We start from the raw sequence: 16,317 nt of genomic DNA on the forward strand, positions 1-16,317 counted from the left end.
AACCAGTCCCATTTTTCAGGCCAAAAGACTAACCAGAGCTATTCTCACTTAGGATAAAGGCATTTCCCCCTGGTCTTCTTATCTCATTAGAATGAGGGATAAAAGCTGTAAAATATTTTTAAACTCTGTGGCCTATGGTTGCAGACTCACTGAGGGACTGAGATTTAGTCCTAACTTTGTAGAATAACTTTTCCCCCTCATCTGCTACTACCAAGCCAACATGACTCCAGTATAGTACAGAGGATAGAGTTGATGGGCTGCCTCTGAGGTGGAGTTTTAGGGAAGCCCAGGACCAACAAGATTGATTAAAACAAGGAAACTGCACCAACCTAAGGACTATAATACCTACAACTATAGTGTCTTTGTTACTTTCTTGATGCTAAGACATAATACCTGACACCAAGAAGTTAAAGGAGAAAAAGTTATTTTAGCTCCTAGGTTGTAGAGGTGTTAGTCCATTATTGGTTGGCACCAGGGCAGGGGAGCATGGCTCAGGAGAAACAGTCCATGGGATTGCAGGCAAGAAGCAGTGAGACTTTATTCTTCTTTCCCTTTTTATCCCATGCAGACTGCAACCTATTGGTTGGTCCCACTCACACCCAAGGTGGGTCTTTTCTCTTCAGTAAGTCCATCGTCCATACCCAGAACTATGCTAAGCCCATCAGAAGACTAATATGGTATCACACATCCATGATCCAGGCTCACAAACCCACAGTCCAGTCATCTCCTCAAAGCCCCACCTATAAGCATGTTAATCTTTGGGGTGCGGCATCTAGATATAAACCATAGCTTACAGCAAACATTAAACATAACATGACTCGTAGCCAGAATGACATAAAACCTCACACACATAACCTGTATATTTCAGTTGCTGAGTTCATCATGCGTGGCTTTCAACAAAAATAATGATGGATGTAAAAAGACAGTAAAAATACATTCTATAGAGGCAAAACAAGCAGAGCTAGATTCAGATATGACAGATACTGGATATCTCTGACAGAATTTAAAGTAACTACTATGATTAGGGTTTAGATGTAGAGTGTTCCCCAGCAGGCTCATGTGTTCAGCAATGAGTGTCAGGGGAGGTAGTTAGATCGTGGAGGCACTGTACTCTTGAATGGATTAACCCACTGATGCCTTCATAGTGGAGTACACTGTTGGGAGGCGAGGCCTGGTTGGAAGAGGTGGATCTCTGGAGGTGTAGCCTGGAAGGATGTATGTCCCTTCAGCTCCTGCCACCTCTCTCTGCTTCCTGGCCACCATACTGTGTGAAGCTTTTCTCCACCAGACCATTTCTACATCTGAGCCTGCCAACTGGGGACTAAAACTTGTGAAACTGGGCTAAGATAAGCCTCTCCCTGTTAAGTTGTGAGTGTTGGGTGCCATGTCCCAGTGAGGAGGAAAGTGATATCAGATAACTACAATTAGCTAGTGGCTTTACAAGAAAAAAAGACAATGTGAAAGAATATAGGTAACACAGTTAGATGAAAACTCTAATAAAGGATTAAAAGAAAATACTAGAAGTCAGAAACACTGGAACAGAAATAAGAATGCTTTTAATGGGCCTATTAGTAGACCCTACAGAGATGAAGGAAATTGAAACTGCCTAAACCAAAGAGTGGTGGGGAAAAGATGATAGGAAACATGAAACATGTTATCCCAAAATTCTGGGAGGGCTTCAAAAATTATAGCACATGTAGGCTTGGAGAATAGAGTAATAAAACTGTAGGAACTAACGATTTTTTTTTTTTTTTGCGGAACTGGGGATTGAATTCAGGCCCTTGGGCCTGCCAGGCAAGCGCTTATTCTACTGAGCCATCTCCCGGCTCTTGTAGGAACTAATGAGAAGGACTTTCAGAAATTATACCACAGATCTAAGATGTTCAGAGAATATGAAGTAGGACTGAGATGAGGAAACATGTGCCTAGTCATAGCATATTCCAAAAGAAGAACATCAAAGACAAGTAGAAAATCTAGGGCCAAGCTAGAGAGAAAGAACTTACTGACAGAAGAAAAAGGAAATAAGTACAGTGGACTTACCAGAAATTATATCAGCGGAGAGTGGAGTGAGCTGCTTAACAGTGTTTAAAATCTCAATAGCTTAGAATTATATATCCAGTGAAATTATCCTTCAAAATTGAGCTCAAAGAAAAATTGGTAGAATTCACTACTTGAACTCCTGTCATGTAAGATGTGTTAAAAGAAGTCCTACTTGAGAGAGAGAAAATGTTACAGATCAAAAGTTCTGATCTATATACAAAGGAAGAACATTACAGAAGAAATAAATGTATAAAAATAACTTTCTTAATTGATTTTAAAATATAACTAAAGTAAGAGTATAACAATTTATTGTGTGATTATATTCTACAGAGAAGTGGAATGAGTGACAGAAATGTTTTTAAAAATCAGAGAAAGAATTTAGAAATACTTTGTTAAAAGGCACCTGCAATACCTGTGTAGTGGTATGGTTATTTTTTGAAGGTTGAGTTAGGTTGGTTGAACATATGCAGGACCCTCATAACAATTACACAAAAGAAGTACAGTAGATATGATGAGGACAGAAAAAGTGAAATCATACAGTGAAAGCCAAAGAAAGCAGAAAGAGACATAAAAATAAAGAAAACATGAAACAAATATCACAGTTATGAATATGGTAATTCTTATTTTAATGAAATCAATAATCACTATAAATGTTAATGATCTAAATACAAATGCAAGTTAAAGGAAGAGATAATTTAAAAAAAGCAATTCCTTACTTTGTTACCTTTAAGAAACCCACTTTATTTATTTATTTGTTTATTTTTTTGCGGAACCAGGGATTGAACTCAGGCCCTTGCACTTGCCAGGCAAACACTTATTCTACTGAGCCATCTCCCTGCCCCGTAAGAAACCCACTTTAACTATGAAGACTCGAAAGCTTAAAAGTAGAGCCAGAGAAAGATATACCAAGCTCATACTCACGAGTAACTGTATTAATTTCAGACAAAGCAGATTTCAGATAAAGCAGTATTATCAGAGATTAGTGAAGGTATTAATTAATGATAATGGAGTTATTTCTTCCAGAAGATTTAACAATTCTAACTACATCTGCACCTAGCAACAGAACATTAAAATATGTGAGGCAAAATCTGATTCAACTGAAAAGAAAAATAGACAATATAGCTGGAGAGTTTTAAAAACCTTCTTTCAGTAAATGATAGCTCAAGCAGGCAATTTAACAAAAGGACACGGTTGATCTGAACAGCGCTGTTCTTCAACATGATTAAATTGACATTTATTGAAAACTCCATTCAGCAACAGCTGATTACATAGTCAAGTTCATGGGTATCATTAATTAAGAAGGCCACATTCTAGCTCATAAAGAATATCTAAAAACTTAAAGGAATAGAAGATATACAAAGTATGCTCTCTCAGTGTGATAAATAATATTAGAACTCAATGGCAGAGAGATGGCTAAAAAAAATCCCCAAACGTTTGGAAATTATACAACACATCGTCAAAGAAGGCTGTAGAAAAAATTAAAAGTATCTTATACTAAATGAAAATTGTTCGAATTATCATAATTCATAGCATGCTACAAAAGTAGTGCACAGAAGAAAATTATAGTAGTAGCTATATATATTAGAAAGTATAGTTGTTTAAAATAATAATATAAGCTTCCACCATAGGAAAGTAGAGACACAAGAGTAATGTAAAGTTAAAGCAGATGAAGGACATGTAATAGAAATTAGAATAAATAACAATGAAATTAGAAACTAAAGCATTAGAGAAAAAAAACCTCTAAATGCTGTTGCTTTGAAAAGATTGATAAAATTGGTAAATCTTGAGTTTGGCTAACCGAGAATAAGTGATGGCTAACCAAGAATAAAAGAGAAGTATAAATTACCCATATCACAAATGAAAGAGGGGGTCATTCTTATTATTTCCATCAATAACAAATTTAAATTAAAATAGTTTCTTTTATAGATATAGGCCTAAGACTATTTGTCCTTATCTACTATGGTTATGTTTTTCAAGGAATTGAACCATTTTGGCTAAGTTATTAAACTTATGGGTATAAAGCTGTGTATATTTTTTTATTATTTCTAAATGGAACTTATTTCAGTTTGGATGAGGTCCTAATTCCTGAATTTGGTTGTCCTGGGTACTAATCCTTGAGTATCTTGTAGTCCCAGGACATAAGTACTTAAAATATAAAAACTCCACGTGATACAGAAGGATGCAGAAAGCAGGACTAGAGGTATAGTACTTGCCTAGCATGCATGAGGTGATGAATTTGCAGGAAGAAAAGATATGGGAAACAACTGAAGATGGGCCCAATAGCCGTCAGCTGGAAGTGTTTGAACAACAAAACTAAGACAGTAGCATTACATTGTCAACTTCAGTACAAAATAGGTACCTCTAAATCTACTGGTATGAATAAATTACTGAAAATTTAAAAATGGAAAAGAAAGATCTCTCATCTAAGATTTTCCAAATAATGTATGTGGTTAACTGTACTCTGTAGGGTGGATTATAACTCCTACTCTTTCAGCGTGGAATAGCAAAACAATCTGAAAAGTGGGGAAAAGAGGTAACTATAGTAGAAACAATGGGCACTTTATTTATTTTTTTTTATTTTTTTGGTGGAACTAGGGATTGAACTCAGATCCTTGCACTTGCCAGGGAAGTGCTTATTCCACTGAGCCATCTCCCCGGTCTCAAATATTTTTGGTTTTGGTGACTATTTTATTTTATTGGTGGAACCGGGGATTGAACTCAGGCCCTTGCGCTTGCCAGGGAAGCGCTTACTCTACTGAGTCATCTCTCCTCCCCTAGTAGAAACAATGGGGAAATCCCACTCCAGCCAAATGCTCAAGGCCAGTATCAACAATAGTAGATCATGTTGATAGTATGTACCTTTGATATGATGTGATAAAAATGGCACTTTACCTCTGTGACCTTCTTCCCCAGACCCATAGCCGCAGCCAACTGATGTGAAGACTAGACAGATCCTGAGAGACCGTAAATCTGGCGGGGGCTTTCAAAACTGTTGAAGTCATTGAAATAAAGAAAATCTAAAGAGCCATCGTATCTAAGAGGAGTCTGTGGAGTAATGATGAACGTAGTCTCCTGGATGGGACAGAATGCTGAGGACAACCAGGAAGCCTGAATGAAGGGTGGACTTAGGTTGATAATGGCGTGTTAGGGTTGGTTCCTTAATTGTAACAAACGCACCGTACTAATGTAAGATGGTGATGACAGGGAGTACTCTGTACTACCTCTGCAATTTTGTAACTCTACATCCATTCTAAAATTAAAATTTACTTAAAAGTAAAGATATAAAACAACATACCATTCTACTGGGAATGAGGCACAAAATATTGAGGTTTGCTTTTTCTTGAGCACTGTGGCAGGACATCCATTCAGCCATCCTAAAGTTATTTATTGAATGCCTCCTCTGTGTCATGTTCTGGAAATATGGAAGTGTTTAAAAAATTTATGCACATAAGCCTAAATGTACTTATCATACAGTCGAGAAAGGGAACCAGACCAGAAAATAGATATGTGGGCCACGGCTGCTGTGCTGCTACCGCCGCTGCTCTGGTGGATTTGTGCCCCGCTTCCCCCAGGGCAGGCCCCGCCAACTCTTCCAGAGGAGGTTGGCGATTCTGATTCATTTCAGGTGGTGTGATTTTTGAGTGACAGTTTCTTTTTTAAAACAAATCCTGTAAATATAGTTTGACCCTTTACTGTAGTAAGCTCTCCTAGTGTGCTTGAAAGATTTTAGGTGGTATTCAGTGTCATATCCCAAAGTCTTCCAGTAAATCAAAAGAATGTCATACAGTAGGAAAACACACCTTTGTCTCATGAATTCTTTTGGGATGTTTCCCTCACCTGCTTAGAGCTACACAGGAGCTTTAAAACTTTCTTTTTCATCATGTTATTTTTGTGTTATTTGTATGTTGTAGGGCTGGACATGTGTTCTATAGTCCATTCATTGAATCATTTATGAGCGGACCTGCCATATGTGTACCTGAAGGCCTTTACACTTTGTTTCTCTGCTTGAAATGCTCTTGCCCCAGAATTTCTTCACTCAATCTTCATCTGCCTATCAGTACTCATAGATGTTGTCATGACTCTATAAACACAGCTTCTCTTCCCCCAACTTCTTCGTTCTCTGTCTCATTACTTTGTGCTAATTTTGTACATAGCACTTATTGTCACATGACCTTTATTAGCAGGTATGACTTTTGTTTATTGGTCTGTTCCTAGCAGAGTCTGTGGTATTATCCACAGTTGTAAAGAGCAGAGTCTGCATGGAGCGTGTATTGAGTGAATGCATGTTTAGCAAGCCTGCCTCCATTTCTTTTACAGGCCTAAAGAAAAGGGTTTTGGTGCCCAGCTCTGATGTATCGAGCATTTCCGTGATCATTACTTGGATTCCAAACCTGTTTGCTTTATTTACATTGGTGTAATACTTCACTGTTCTCAAGGTGCTTTTGCCTACATTGCCTCATTTGATGCCTTTTGTAGCACTGTGAAGGAAGTGGGGATATTTCAGACCTATTTGAAGATGAGATTAAGGTAACTATCAGAGCCAGAGCTAAAAACGAGGTCCAAGTGGTGACTGGGGCTTAGCTGTCTTCCCCACCTGCATGTAGAGTCTGTGGTTTGTTTTTATATTTTCCACAGGCCTATTTACAGGTGTGTCTGTTTGGACCTTTCATTGTACAGAATAGTTGTGGAGATAACTTTCCTCACTGAAACTGGAGGGGAATGTTTGGCTACTTCCTTCAGGTTCTTTGGATGGATGTGAGGTGAATCTCAGAAATTGGCTTTGTCTTCTTTTCTCCCCTTGCTGGAACAAAATACTCAACACTCAGAATTAAGGGAGGAAAGGTTTATTTAGCTCTTGGTTTGTAGAGAGATCAGTCCATAATCAGCAGGGTGTCAGGCAGAGTGAGTGGCCTGGCACGGGCAACTGTTCATTGTAGTGGAAGACAGGAAGCCAAGAGCAAAAAGGGGGAGAGCAAGCTTCTGTTCTTCCCTTACATTGTGTGCAGGCTGCCCGCCCGCATGTGGGCCCTTTACATAACGCTATCGCCATGTCCTCTGACTGAGGTTGTTTACCAAGTGAGGCCCTGGGCCCCTGCTGAGTCACTTAGTGAAACTTTTAAATTTCTCTAGTTGATGCAGTGAATCAACCATTACAAGCTAAAAGTTTGGTCCCATAGATTCGGCAGACTCCAGCAGTCACAAATCATCTAAGACCCTTGTTTATGCTAGATCTGATTCTTTTGCTCTGACGTAGGTCTGAGAGTCTTATTTTTTTTCTTGTCATTTAGATGTTTCAGTACATATACACATTGTGTACTGTTCAAATCAAGGTAAATATCTGTCACCTCATGTTGTTCCCACTTTCTTGTAGTAAACGAAATCCCTTAGCTTTTTTCAAAATATGTATAGATTGTTACAGTGTATAATCACTGTACGATGCAAGACAATGCTAGAAGTTGTGTTTTCCCACTCCTACTCTGTGGTTTTAGGCTACTTGTATGCAGTTCACATTTTGGTATTTCAGGGCTAGGTATCCACATGGAGCATAGATTCTCTATTAGGCTGACTGTGACAAACAGACTAGTAGATGGCTTTGGCTGAAATCACGCACACACACACACAGACACACGACACACACACATGCACACACACACACCCCAGCTCTATGGACTACAGGTAAACTACCTAACTTCTTTGTGTCTCCATTTCCCGTTTTAAAATGTTTGCATTAGTATCAGTGAGCAACAGTTGTAAGAGTCAACTGAATGAACATCTATAAAAGCACCTGGACAGTAATATGTAGTGTACAGCATTTCCATTTTCAGGGCGTCTTAGCTATCCCTATTATTATTCCTTTGTCTCTTTGTGCTATTCTGTTCAGATTCCTAAATAGATTTAAGATATTTTGTGAGGAAAGAGGTTGCTTAAAATATTTGCAAAATAAATAGCCTGGTGTCTTTCATGAAAGTCCTAATCTGGTTGGAAGATACCCTTTTCATCAAGGAACAAGGTGGTAGAAATGACCTTGTGGGGACTCTCCTGTTCTGTGTGCTTTCTATCAAGCACAAGGAATGAGGGAGCAACACGTGGCTCTCTAGTTCTCTAGTAAGGTGTCGTGGTCTGTGGCATTAACCACAGGCGTAAAATTGTTTTTTATTTGTCACAGCCATTCATTAAATAAACCAACTTGATTTTAACTGGTGGTGTGGTGCTCTGGACACCAGAGGACCAGAGGTCCGTAAGACCCCACTGCGTGCCTAACTTTATTCTTCTGGTAGTAAAAGAAAGAAAGTACGGTCAGAATCATTTTAAAGATAGATTTTGGTTTAGTTTTTCAAGTAATTAAAGTTGTATTCCTCAGGGGGAGAAATTTATATAATTCATTTCTTTCACTAACTTAAGTGTAAAAAAAAATAAGTTTTAAATTAACACAGAGTTTTTCTTGCTTTTGTTTTAGGATCAGACTTTATTAAGACCTCTACTGGAAAAGAAACAGTAAATGCCACCTTCCCAGTAGCTATCGTAATGCTAAGAGCCATTAGAGATTTCTTCTGGAAAACTGGAAATAAGGTATAGCATTGCCAGAAAATCTTTCTTTAAAGATAATGTTATTTATAATACTCATTATAGCCACCACGATAACTGTCTTTATATGCAGAAGGTGTGAATGAGTTACCTTTATTAAGATAAATGTTTAATTTACCTCTCATTATAAAAGAACACATTTATGGGGGGAAAATGTGTGATTAACAGAAAGCAAGTGTGAGTGTTGAAGTATGTGTGATCAAGATGTAAACTCACTTTATGTCCTTTTATTAACCGAAGACAATTTTATCACTGACAAGAGATTCCTAAATGGGTTCTTTAACGAACTAATTCTGCTGCAACACAGAGGCTTTCTCGCAAGGCGTTGGCCAGCAAAAACAGGTTAATGCAGAAATTAAACTTCCTTGAGGAATGGAAAGAATTGCAGAGTAACATTTATTGAATGATAAGCGGTGGTGGTGATGTGAAAAGTATGCAATATAATAGGAAATAATCTTTTCCTGTCATTATTGAAGGACACACATAAATTGGTTTTTCTGTTGGGAAACCCCCGGTCCAGAAAAACTTATTACTTTTAATAATATGAGGTGAAGAGAAAATTCTCGAGGAGATGAACTTATTAAACAAAATAATGAAATGCTGTGAAACAGCAGGGAAAAGGTAGCTAGACGTTATATAGCTCTTGAATTAAATATCCATTTTTGCGTTTTATGGCAGTTGGATGTGCTCTTTGGAAGACTATTAAGCTGAGGAGGGTATGTGCTAGCTTTTGTCAGCTTTTCGAAAAATAATACATAGTTTTTTAAATATATGAAGTTAAAAGGAAAAATGTGTATGAGGATGAGGTGTTTTTGGAAGAGTTGTTTGGATTTTCGTTTTTACTTCAAGTTGCTTGGCTAGCTGTAAATTATCTCAGGATATTAAAGGATATTTAATGTCATTGGAGAGAAAGGTTGTGTGTGTGTGTGTGTGTGTGTGCGTATGTGTGTGTTTAATGAGGCTTTTCCTTATTGAGAGGTATCTTTTAAAAACCAATCTCTTGATTTCTGCCAAATAGAACCCCTAAAAGGCCTTTAATTCTTTGCCAACTGGGTGCGATGACTTTGTATGAACTGTAGCTTCAGTTTATTTCACAGTTGGAGACTTTTTTTTGTACTGGTTGTGAGAGGAAATAAACACTTTTCACAATTTTCTGCCTCCAAATAACCTCAGACGTTCAGTACAAATAGCTGAAGCACGTATTGTCACCTGCAGATGACAGCTGATCCAGCTTGAGTAGACTCTGCCTGATCGTCTTCCTGCATGGATCCACACAAGTTTTTTTAAAACATCTTTTTTTTTTTTTTTTTTTAAGAAAAGCAATAAAAATGAGAAATCTGTTGGCTTCTCAGGTGAAACTATCACTGTGCAATAGACGAGTGGTTCTCATACTTGGCCGAAGATCATCAAAGGCAGACGTGGAGCCCTTTATGCACTGAGAAGCCTCGGCCGCCGTCTCTGGCAGGGCTGGGTCTTAGGGCTTCCTCGGGCATCTATGTTTCATAAGCTCTGTTGCCAGGGTTAATAAATGCCCTTGGGACCCACCAGACAGCTTCTCAGTTGTGAACCCGGTGCCGTGTTAATCAGCGTTAAATGCTTGGAAGGCAAAAAGGTGCAAGTACCCTTCCAGGAAAGCTCTCAGACAAGCAAAGAATTTTAGGCAGTGTTTCAAGTTCACAAACAAAGCCCAGCCCATTTGCAAGAGAAGAGGGGGTACAAGTCAAATCGTGCCCATTTGGCCACATTGTGTGTACAGGTCTGTAAGTCAGGTACAACCATTTTTAGGTTGTTGACAAGATGCGTGGGCAGCCCTGACTGTAAAGTTTCTAATCATTGATTTAAGCGGTGTTTTACAGTGTGATAGGCTGCCTCCTAGACCATGATTAGTGTCACTCCCGAGAAGCAGAGGTTTAATATTTCATAACTGATTTCATTATAGATTTATATTTTCCATATTCTCTCCCTTAAAAAAAGATTAACTTATGCGTGAACCTCTCTTTGGAAATGTTGCCAAATAGACTTGCTGACACAAACTGAACCATATAGAAAATCTATAGGAGCCATTGCCTGATTAACAGAAAGGCTTCTGTGATTACTGTGTATGCTAAAATCAGCTAATTGATGGCTTTTTTTTTTTTTTTTTTTTTTTGCCTCAGTTCAAAAAACAACCTCATCCTGTCCTACCCCCCATGCCCACTGCGTTATAGAGTCATTATTTGGGGCCCAGGATATAGCAAATCTGGCTACAAATGCTGACTAGGGTGCATTCCTATAATCCCATCTACTTGGAAGGCTGAGATAGGAAGAATAAGGTTGTTAAAATATTATTATTATTATTATTTTTTTTTTTGTATTTAGTACAGGGTCTCACTGCATAGATAATACTCTAGTGATCTGCCTGTGTTCAGCCTCCCAAAAAGCTGGGATTATAGGCATGCGCCACCATGCCCAGTCTTGATTGCTGTCTCAGCGCACCCTGGGGTTAGGCTGGCAGGGCATGCCCAGGATCGAACCCCTGCCTGCGCTATGCCTAAGCAGGCACTTAAATCTCCTGAGCTATTTGACTAGACCAGGTTGTTAAAATTTTAAAACACAGGGGTTATAGCTTGGTGGTGAAGTGCTTGCCTAGCATGTGGAAGGCACTAGGTTCAATCCCAGTACTGGTTCCACCAAGGTAAGTGCTGCATTGCTACCGTGCAGCCATGCGACATCATGTGACTGAGCCAGGGAAATCAGTTGGCAGGCTAACTGACATTCCAAATGAGAACTGGTGAAGGTCTATCCTGAGCTTTGGGGGAAGAGCAGACAGGAAGGCGTGCATTTGGGAGCCGCAGAAGCTAAGGAAGAGAGATTGCTAGGACTAGTCTGTTGAAGGGAGGATGCAGCCAGGGAATCTCGGGCTTTGGATTCTTTCTGAGGGATCCTGCTGGAGTTGATGATAGAAGCCCTCCTGTGTTTCTTCCTTCTCTTGCATTCTGTTAGCAGTCGCTTGCGCTGTGCGACCTACCAAAGAGCGACTCTAAGCAACTGTAAGGCTTAGTACTTGGCTTGCATGAGTGCTGTTTGCTCTCAGCTACAGATTTTCTGTTCCACTGGCTGGTCAGAGTGTTAAACAAGAAAATCCAAATGAGCAGGGTTTTACCACAAATGGAACATCCTTTTTCCTTTCATAGCAGATACAGGACATTATTTAAAAGGATAGCGGCCGAACTGTGTTGTTTTACGGCCACCCTTATAGACTGCAGAAATCTAAAAAGCTCTCTTTTTCTGTGGTGTGTGTGTGCTCCTGGCCTCCTGCTTCACAGAACTCTGAGCCTACAACTGCAGAAAGAAATCCTTACAATTAAGGTGATTAAAGCAACTGTCAGCTCTCCTTGCTGGACTGCTGCCAGTGGTGAGGTAACCTTGTGGGTACATGGATTCTGCTCTCTTACTTTAGCTAGACTTCTAAGTTTGAGCCTCAAGATGAAGGCTGGAAGGTGACTATAGATGCGTACTTGTAGAAATGTAGGATGTATGAATGGGCTTCTGGGATATACTTTTCTGTTTGTTGATACCTTTCTCATTTCTTCTGGGTTCATAGCTGTGGTCTGGAGATGGTGCTGGATGAATTGAAAAAGATGGAAGAAAAAGAATCATAATTCTCTATGAACACAGTAACTTTTTTATTTCAGAAAATAATTCTGCTCTGAGTTCCTCTATAAGTTTCTGCTGTTGCTTATTCACTATTGATGCTATTAATTTGTACATTTGAGCTGAGCTAGTAGAAAAGAATTCTGCTCTGAGTTCCTCTATGACTTTCTGCTGTTGCTTTTTTACTATGGACACTATTAATTCATACATTTGAGCTGAGCTAGTGCCCTCTGCATTTGTTCCGGGTGGGCATTGGGTTTCCTCCATATGTTTCTGCATTTGATTCTTTACTGCAGATGTTATTAATTCAGGGATTTCTTTTTTCATTTCCAATCTGAGTTCCTCTATACCTTTCTGCAGCTGTTTATTTCAGAAGCCGTTGATTCATTGCTTTCAGCTGTGTGATTCCCAATTTGTTCTGTGTTAGTGTCCTCTGCACTTGTTATGGGTGGGCATGGGTTCTGAGATTGCATTTCGCTCCTTCTTGTTGTCATTTTGTGTAGCACTCTCTTCTGACCTTTGCTGTAGATCTTTGTTGTAGTTATAGCCTTACCACCTACTGAAGTTCAGGTGCAGCTCTACAAGGTTTGGATTTATCCAGCTGTACCTGGCTTGGGTCTGGCTGCTGTGCTCAGGTCCTTCCTGTTGCTGCCCTTGGGGGTGAACCTGTTGTGCCCCTCTGGCAAGATGTTCTACTCCTGGACTAGCTGGGTAGTTCTGTCCCATATACTTTCTACAGGGATTGCAGCTGAAGGGTTTCACCCCAGGCCTATATGCGAGGCCTGAGCTGAGCCTGGAGGGGACAAGGTGGAGTAGGGGTAAAGGTAGCTCTTCCACACACTCACTGGGCCTGGACTAGGACTGGATCTAGGGGTTCCCAGAACACGACAGAAATTCCTACTCTGTGGGCAGGCTGTGGGGGGGTACTATGGAGTGATGGGGGTATCCCAAGAGGGTTAAAGATGGTGTCACCCACGCTGTGCCTGGGCTGGTACCAGTAGGTTCCGCTGGTGCAGGGTAGCTAGAAGCTCTCCCACACACTCACTGGGCCTGGGCTAGGACTGGGTCTGGAGGCTCCTAGAATGCAGCAGAAATTCCACCTCGGTGGGCGTGGTGGGGGAGGTGCTGCGGAGTGGTGTGGGGCGTCGCAAGGGGGTGGAAGAGGGTCTCACCCACGCTGCGCCTGGGCTGGGACCAGTGGGTCCTGCCGGCGCAGGGTAGCAGGAAGCTCTCCCACACACTCACCAGGCTTGGGCTAGGACTCAGTACCTTTTTTAAAAAAACAATGTGATAGGGGCCGGGGAGATGGCTCAGTAGAATAAGCACTTGCCTGGCAAGTACAAGGACCTGAGTTCAATCCCCCGTTCTGCCAAAAAAAAAAAAAAAAAACCCAAAACATTGCGATAATAATGGTCATGGTTGTCCTCTCTGTCTCTCCCCTCCCCACCCCCAGGTGGGCTTTAAACCTGCGGGAGGCATCCGCACTGCCAAGGATGCCCTGACCTGGCTCTCACTTATAAAGGAGGAGCTAGGGGACGAGTGGTTGAAGCCAGAACTCTTTCGCATAGGTGCCAGCTCGCTGCTCTCAGACATTGAGCGGCAGGTGAGTGATAACTCCTTGTCCTTGCAGGGACTTGACAGGTGATTTGGAGGAAAAAATGGTGGTAAAAAAAAAAAAAAAGAACTACAGGTCTCATTACAGTGAGACCCTGTAGACCTTGTACTAAAATACAAAAAATAAAAATAAAATAAAATAAAATTCTAACAACCTTATTCTTCCTCAGTTCTGGAGGTAAAAATGGAGAACCTTGTTCTCCATTTTTTTTTTTTTTTTTTTTTAAACTGGAGGTAAATTTACCTCCTCATCTCTAAGCCTCTCCCTTCTCTCTAGTAGACATTCACCTAAAGCAAGCTGGGTGGAGACGCTGCTGAAACAGACCCCTTCACCACCCCCAGGCTGGAACCTGCTGCCTTCACAGCACCCCAACCCTTGCACTTTTACAACTTGTTTGATTTCAGATGGTCTCACTAAGTTGCTCAGGCTGCACTCAGATTTACAACCCTCCTCCTTCAGTCTCCCAGTATATCAGTTATTAGTTGAGAGTATGCTAATTAACTGATGTGTATAATTTTATAATTATTGATGAGCTATCCTTCATTTTCCTCACAGATTTACCATCATGTGACTGGAAGATACCCGGCTAATCATGATCTTCCGATGTCCTGAATCAGCAACCTGCCTCAGAGAAGTTCTTTGCAACAGTGTTTTTTGTTGTTTTTTTTTTAATTGTTTTCCCATAATTGCTAGTCATGCTACTAAAAATTAGGGAAATAGATAACTTTTTTTTTCTCTTAAAATTTATACTGAACTTAGACCTCAGAATGAAAGGAAAAGCAAACTAATCTTTCTGTGGCCCTGTTTCAAGTATGAAATGATTTTAATTACCAAAAAAAAAAAAAAAAAATCTATACTGTTCATTTTGTGAAGGTATTTTCATAAAAACTCCAGGTAAAATATTCGTGATTGCTTAGATGCATTCAAATTCTAAAGAGGGGAGGAATGAAACTACCCAGGCAGTATGCCCAGCAAACGAAATTATAACACCACAAGCTTCCCCTGTAATAATCCCAGGAGCGACCAAGTCCACACTGGATTTCCTGCCATGAAGTTCCATCCTTGATTTTTGTGGAGGAGATGTCTCTTTTTACTAATTGTTATACTGGTCAAATTTCTGATATTGTTATATGGAACTATGAATTTCAATCAATTTTTAAATAAAAACCTTGTTTATTAAAAAAAAACACTTTAACTTATGACAGTGCATATTGAAAAATTGATCCATGAAACACGAAGAAGTTTTATCAATGAATTTCTGAATGTCTGTTATAGGTTCCTTGGGAATATAGCTCAGGTGAAGCACCTCTGTTCATTACCAGTGAATGTAACTTACCCCTATATTCTGAAACTGAAACTTTCTGGCGAATAGGAAGAAAACAGTGAAGAGTAACACTAGTACTAAGTGCACTACTATGTGCTAAGCTCTTTGCCATTATCACTTTATTTAATCCTTACTTAATCCCCATAATACTAAGGTAAGTACAATAAGGTTTTAATCCTCACAATATTAAGAATTGATATCATCCTTTTATACAGATGCAGGGCTAAGGATCAGAATCGAAGCAACCTGGCAAAGGCTAGGAGAAATGAGAAGCTAAGACTCGAGCCCAGGTGGGCTGTAGAGACCGCTTGTGGCGCCACATGTGAGCGCGCATGGTGCGTGCGTGCGTGTGCGTGGCGCCAAATGTGAGCGCGCATGGTGCTTGTGTGCGTGGCGCCAAATGTGAGCACGCATGGTGCGTGCGTGCGTGTGCATGGCGCCAAATGTGAGCGGGCATGGTGCGTGCGTGCCGAGGGTTGGCTGCTGAGGTGGTCTCCTGCTTGTGCAGTTCGCGTCTTTCCGCTCCTCCTCTCAGTATTTTCGCCCCCAGTATAGAACCTACGTATATCAGGAGTCTTTGATTCCTGCGCACGCGACTGTCCACGTACGGGTAAGCAAAACCCTGAGCTGCGAGTCAGTTTTGGCTTCAGCTCCTCATCTGTTGAGTTCCCGCCCAGCCGTGGCCTTTTCTTTCTGGCTCTGGGGCCTTGCTCCGGTCTCCACATCTCGTGACCTCTGTTTCTCATCTGAAAAATGAAGGCGCGGGGGCAGGTGATCAGCATTCTTTCATCCCTAAGATCATACTACTGCAAGGATAATTAGAGCAAATGTAAGGAAATATTTTATGACTAGAAAAACACTTCGTACGAATCGAAGTTAGAATCTGCCTCTCAGGAGTCAATTAAAACAAATCCCTCAAAGCGTCTCTCTTAAGAAAATGACTAACATCAGAACAGAAAAGAAACCCTTCTTTCCCCCAAGTCTGAGCAGGATGGCAACTCCTAACTTGTGCCTATGGGTATGGTCCCTGGCTCTGAATGCCACATCCAGCTCCATAACAGGCCTGCCCAGGTGCCCACCAGTGCAGTGGCCAGTCACCTTTGGAGAAGAAACACTGCAG

At 40.6% G+C, this 16,317-nt stretch overlaps 1 protein-coding gene across 2 annotated transcripts in view; it reads left to right on the forward strand.

Moving 5' to 3' along the window:
* Positions 1–15,043, forward strand: part of Dera (deoxyribose-phosphate aldolase) — a 111,390-nt gene extending 96,347 nt beyond the window's left edge. For both annotated transcript variants that reach the window (XM_023709590.1, XM_023709589.1), the window contains exons 7-9: positions 8,498–8,610; positions 13,712–13,861; positions 14,429–15,043. In XM_023709590.1, coding sequence (XP_023565358.1) covers positions 8,498–8,610; positions 13,712–13,861; positions 14,429–14,485 — 320 coding nt within the window. In that variant the 3' untranslated portion in view covers positions 14,486–15,043. The remainder of the gene's footprint in view (positions 1–8,497; positions 8,611–13,711; positions 13,862–14,428) is intronic.
* The last annotated feature ends 1,274 nt before the right edge of the window (positions 15,044–16,317 follow it).

The sequence above is a fragment of the Octodon degus genome, unplaced genomic scaffold (assembly GCF_000260255.1).
Source record: "Octodon degus isolate 3935 unplaced genomic scaffold, OctDeg1.0 scaffold00012, whole genome shotgun sequence".
In the NCBI taxonomy this organism is placed as follows: Eukaryota; Metazoa; Chordata; class Mammalia; order Rodentia; family Octodontidae; genus Octodon; species Octodon degus.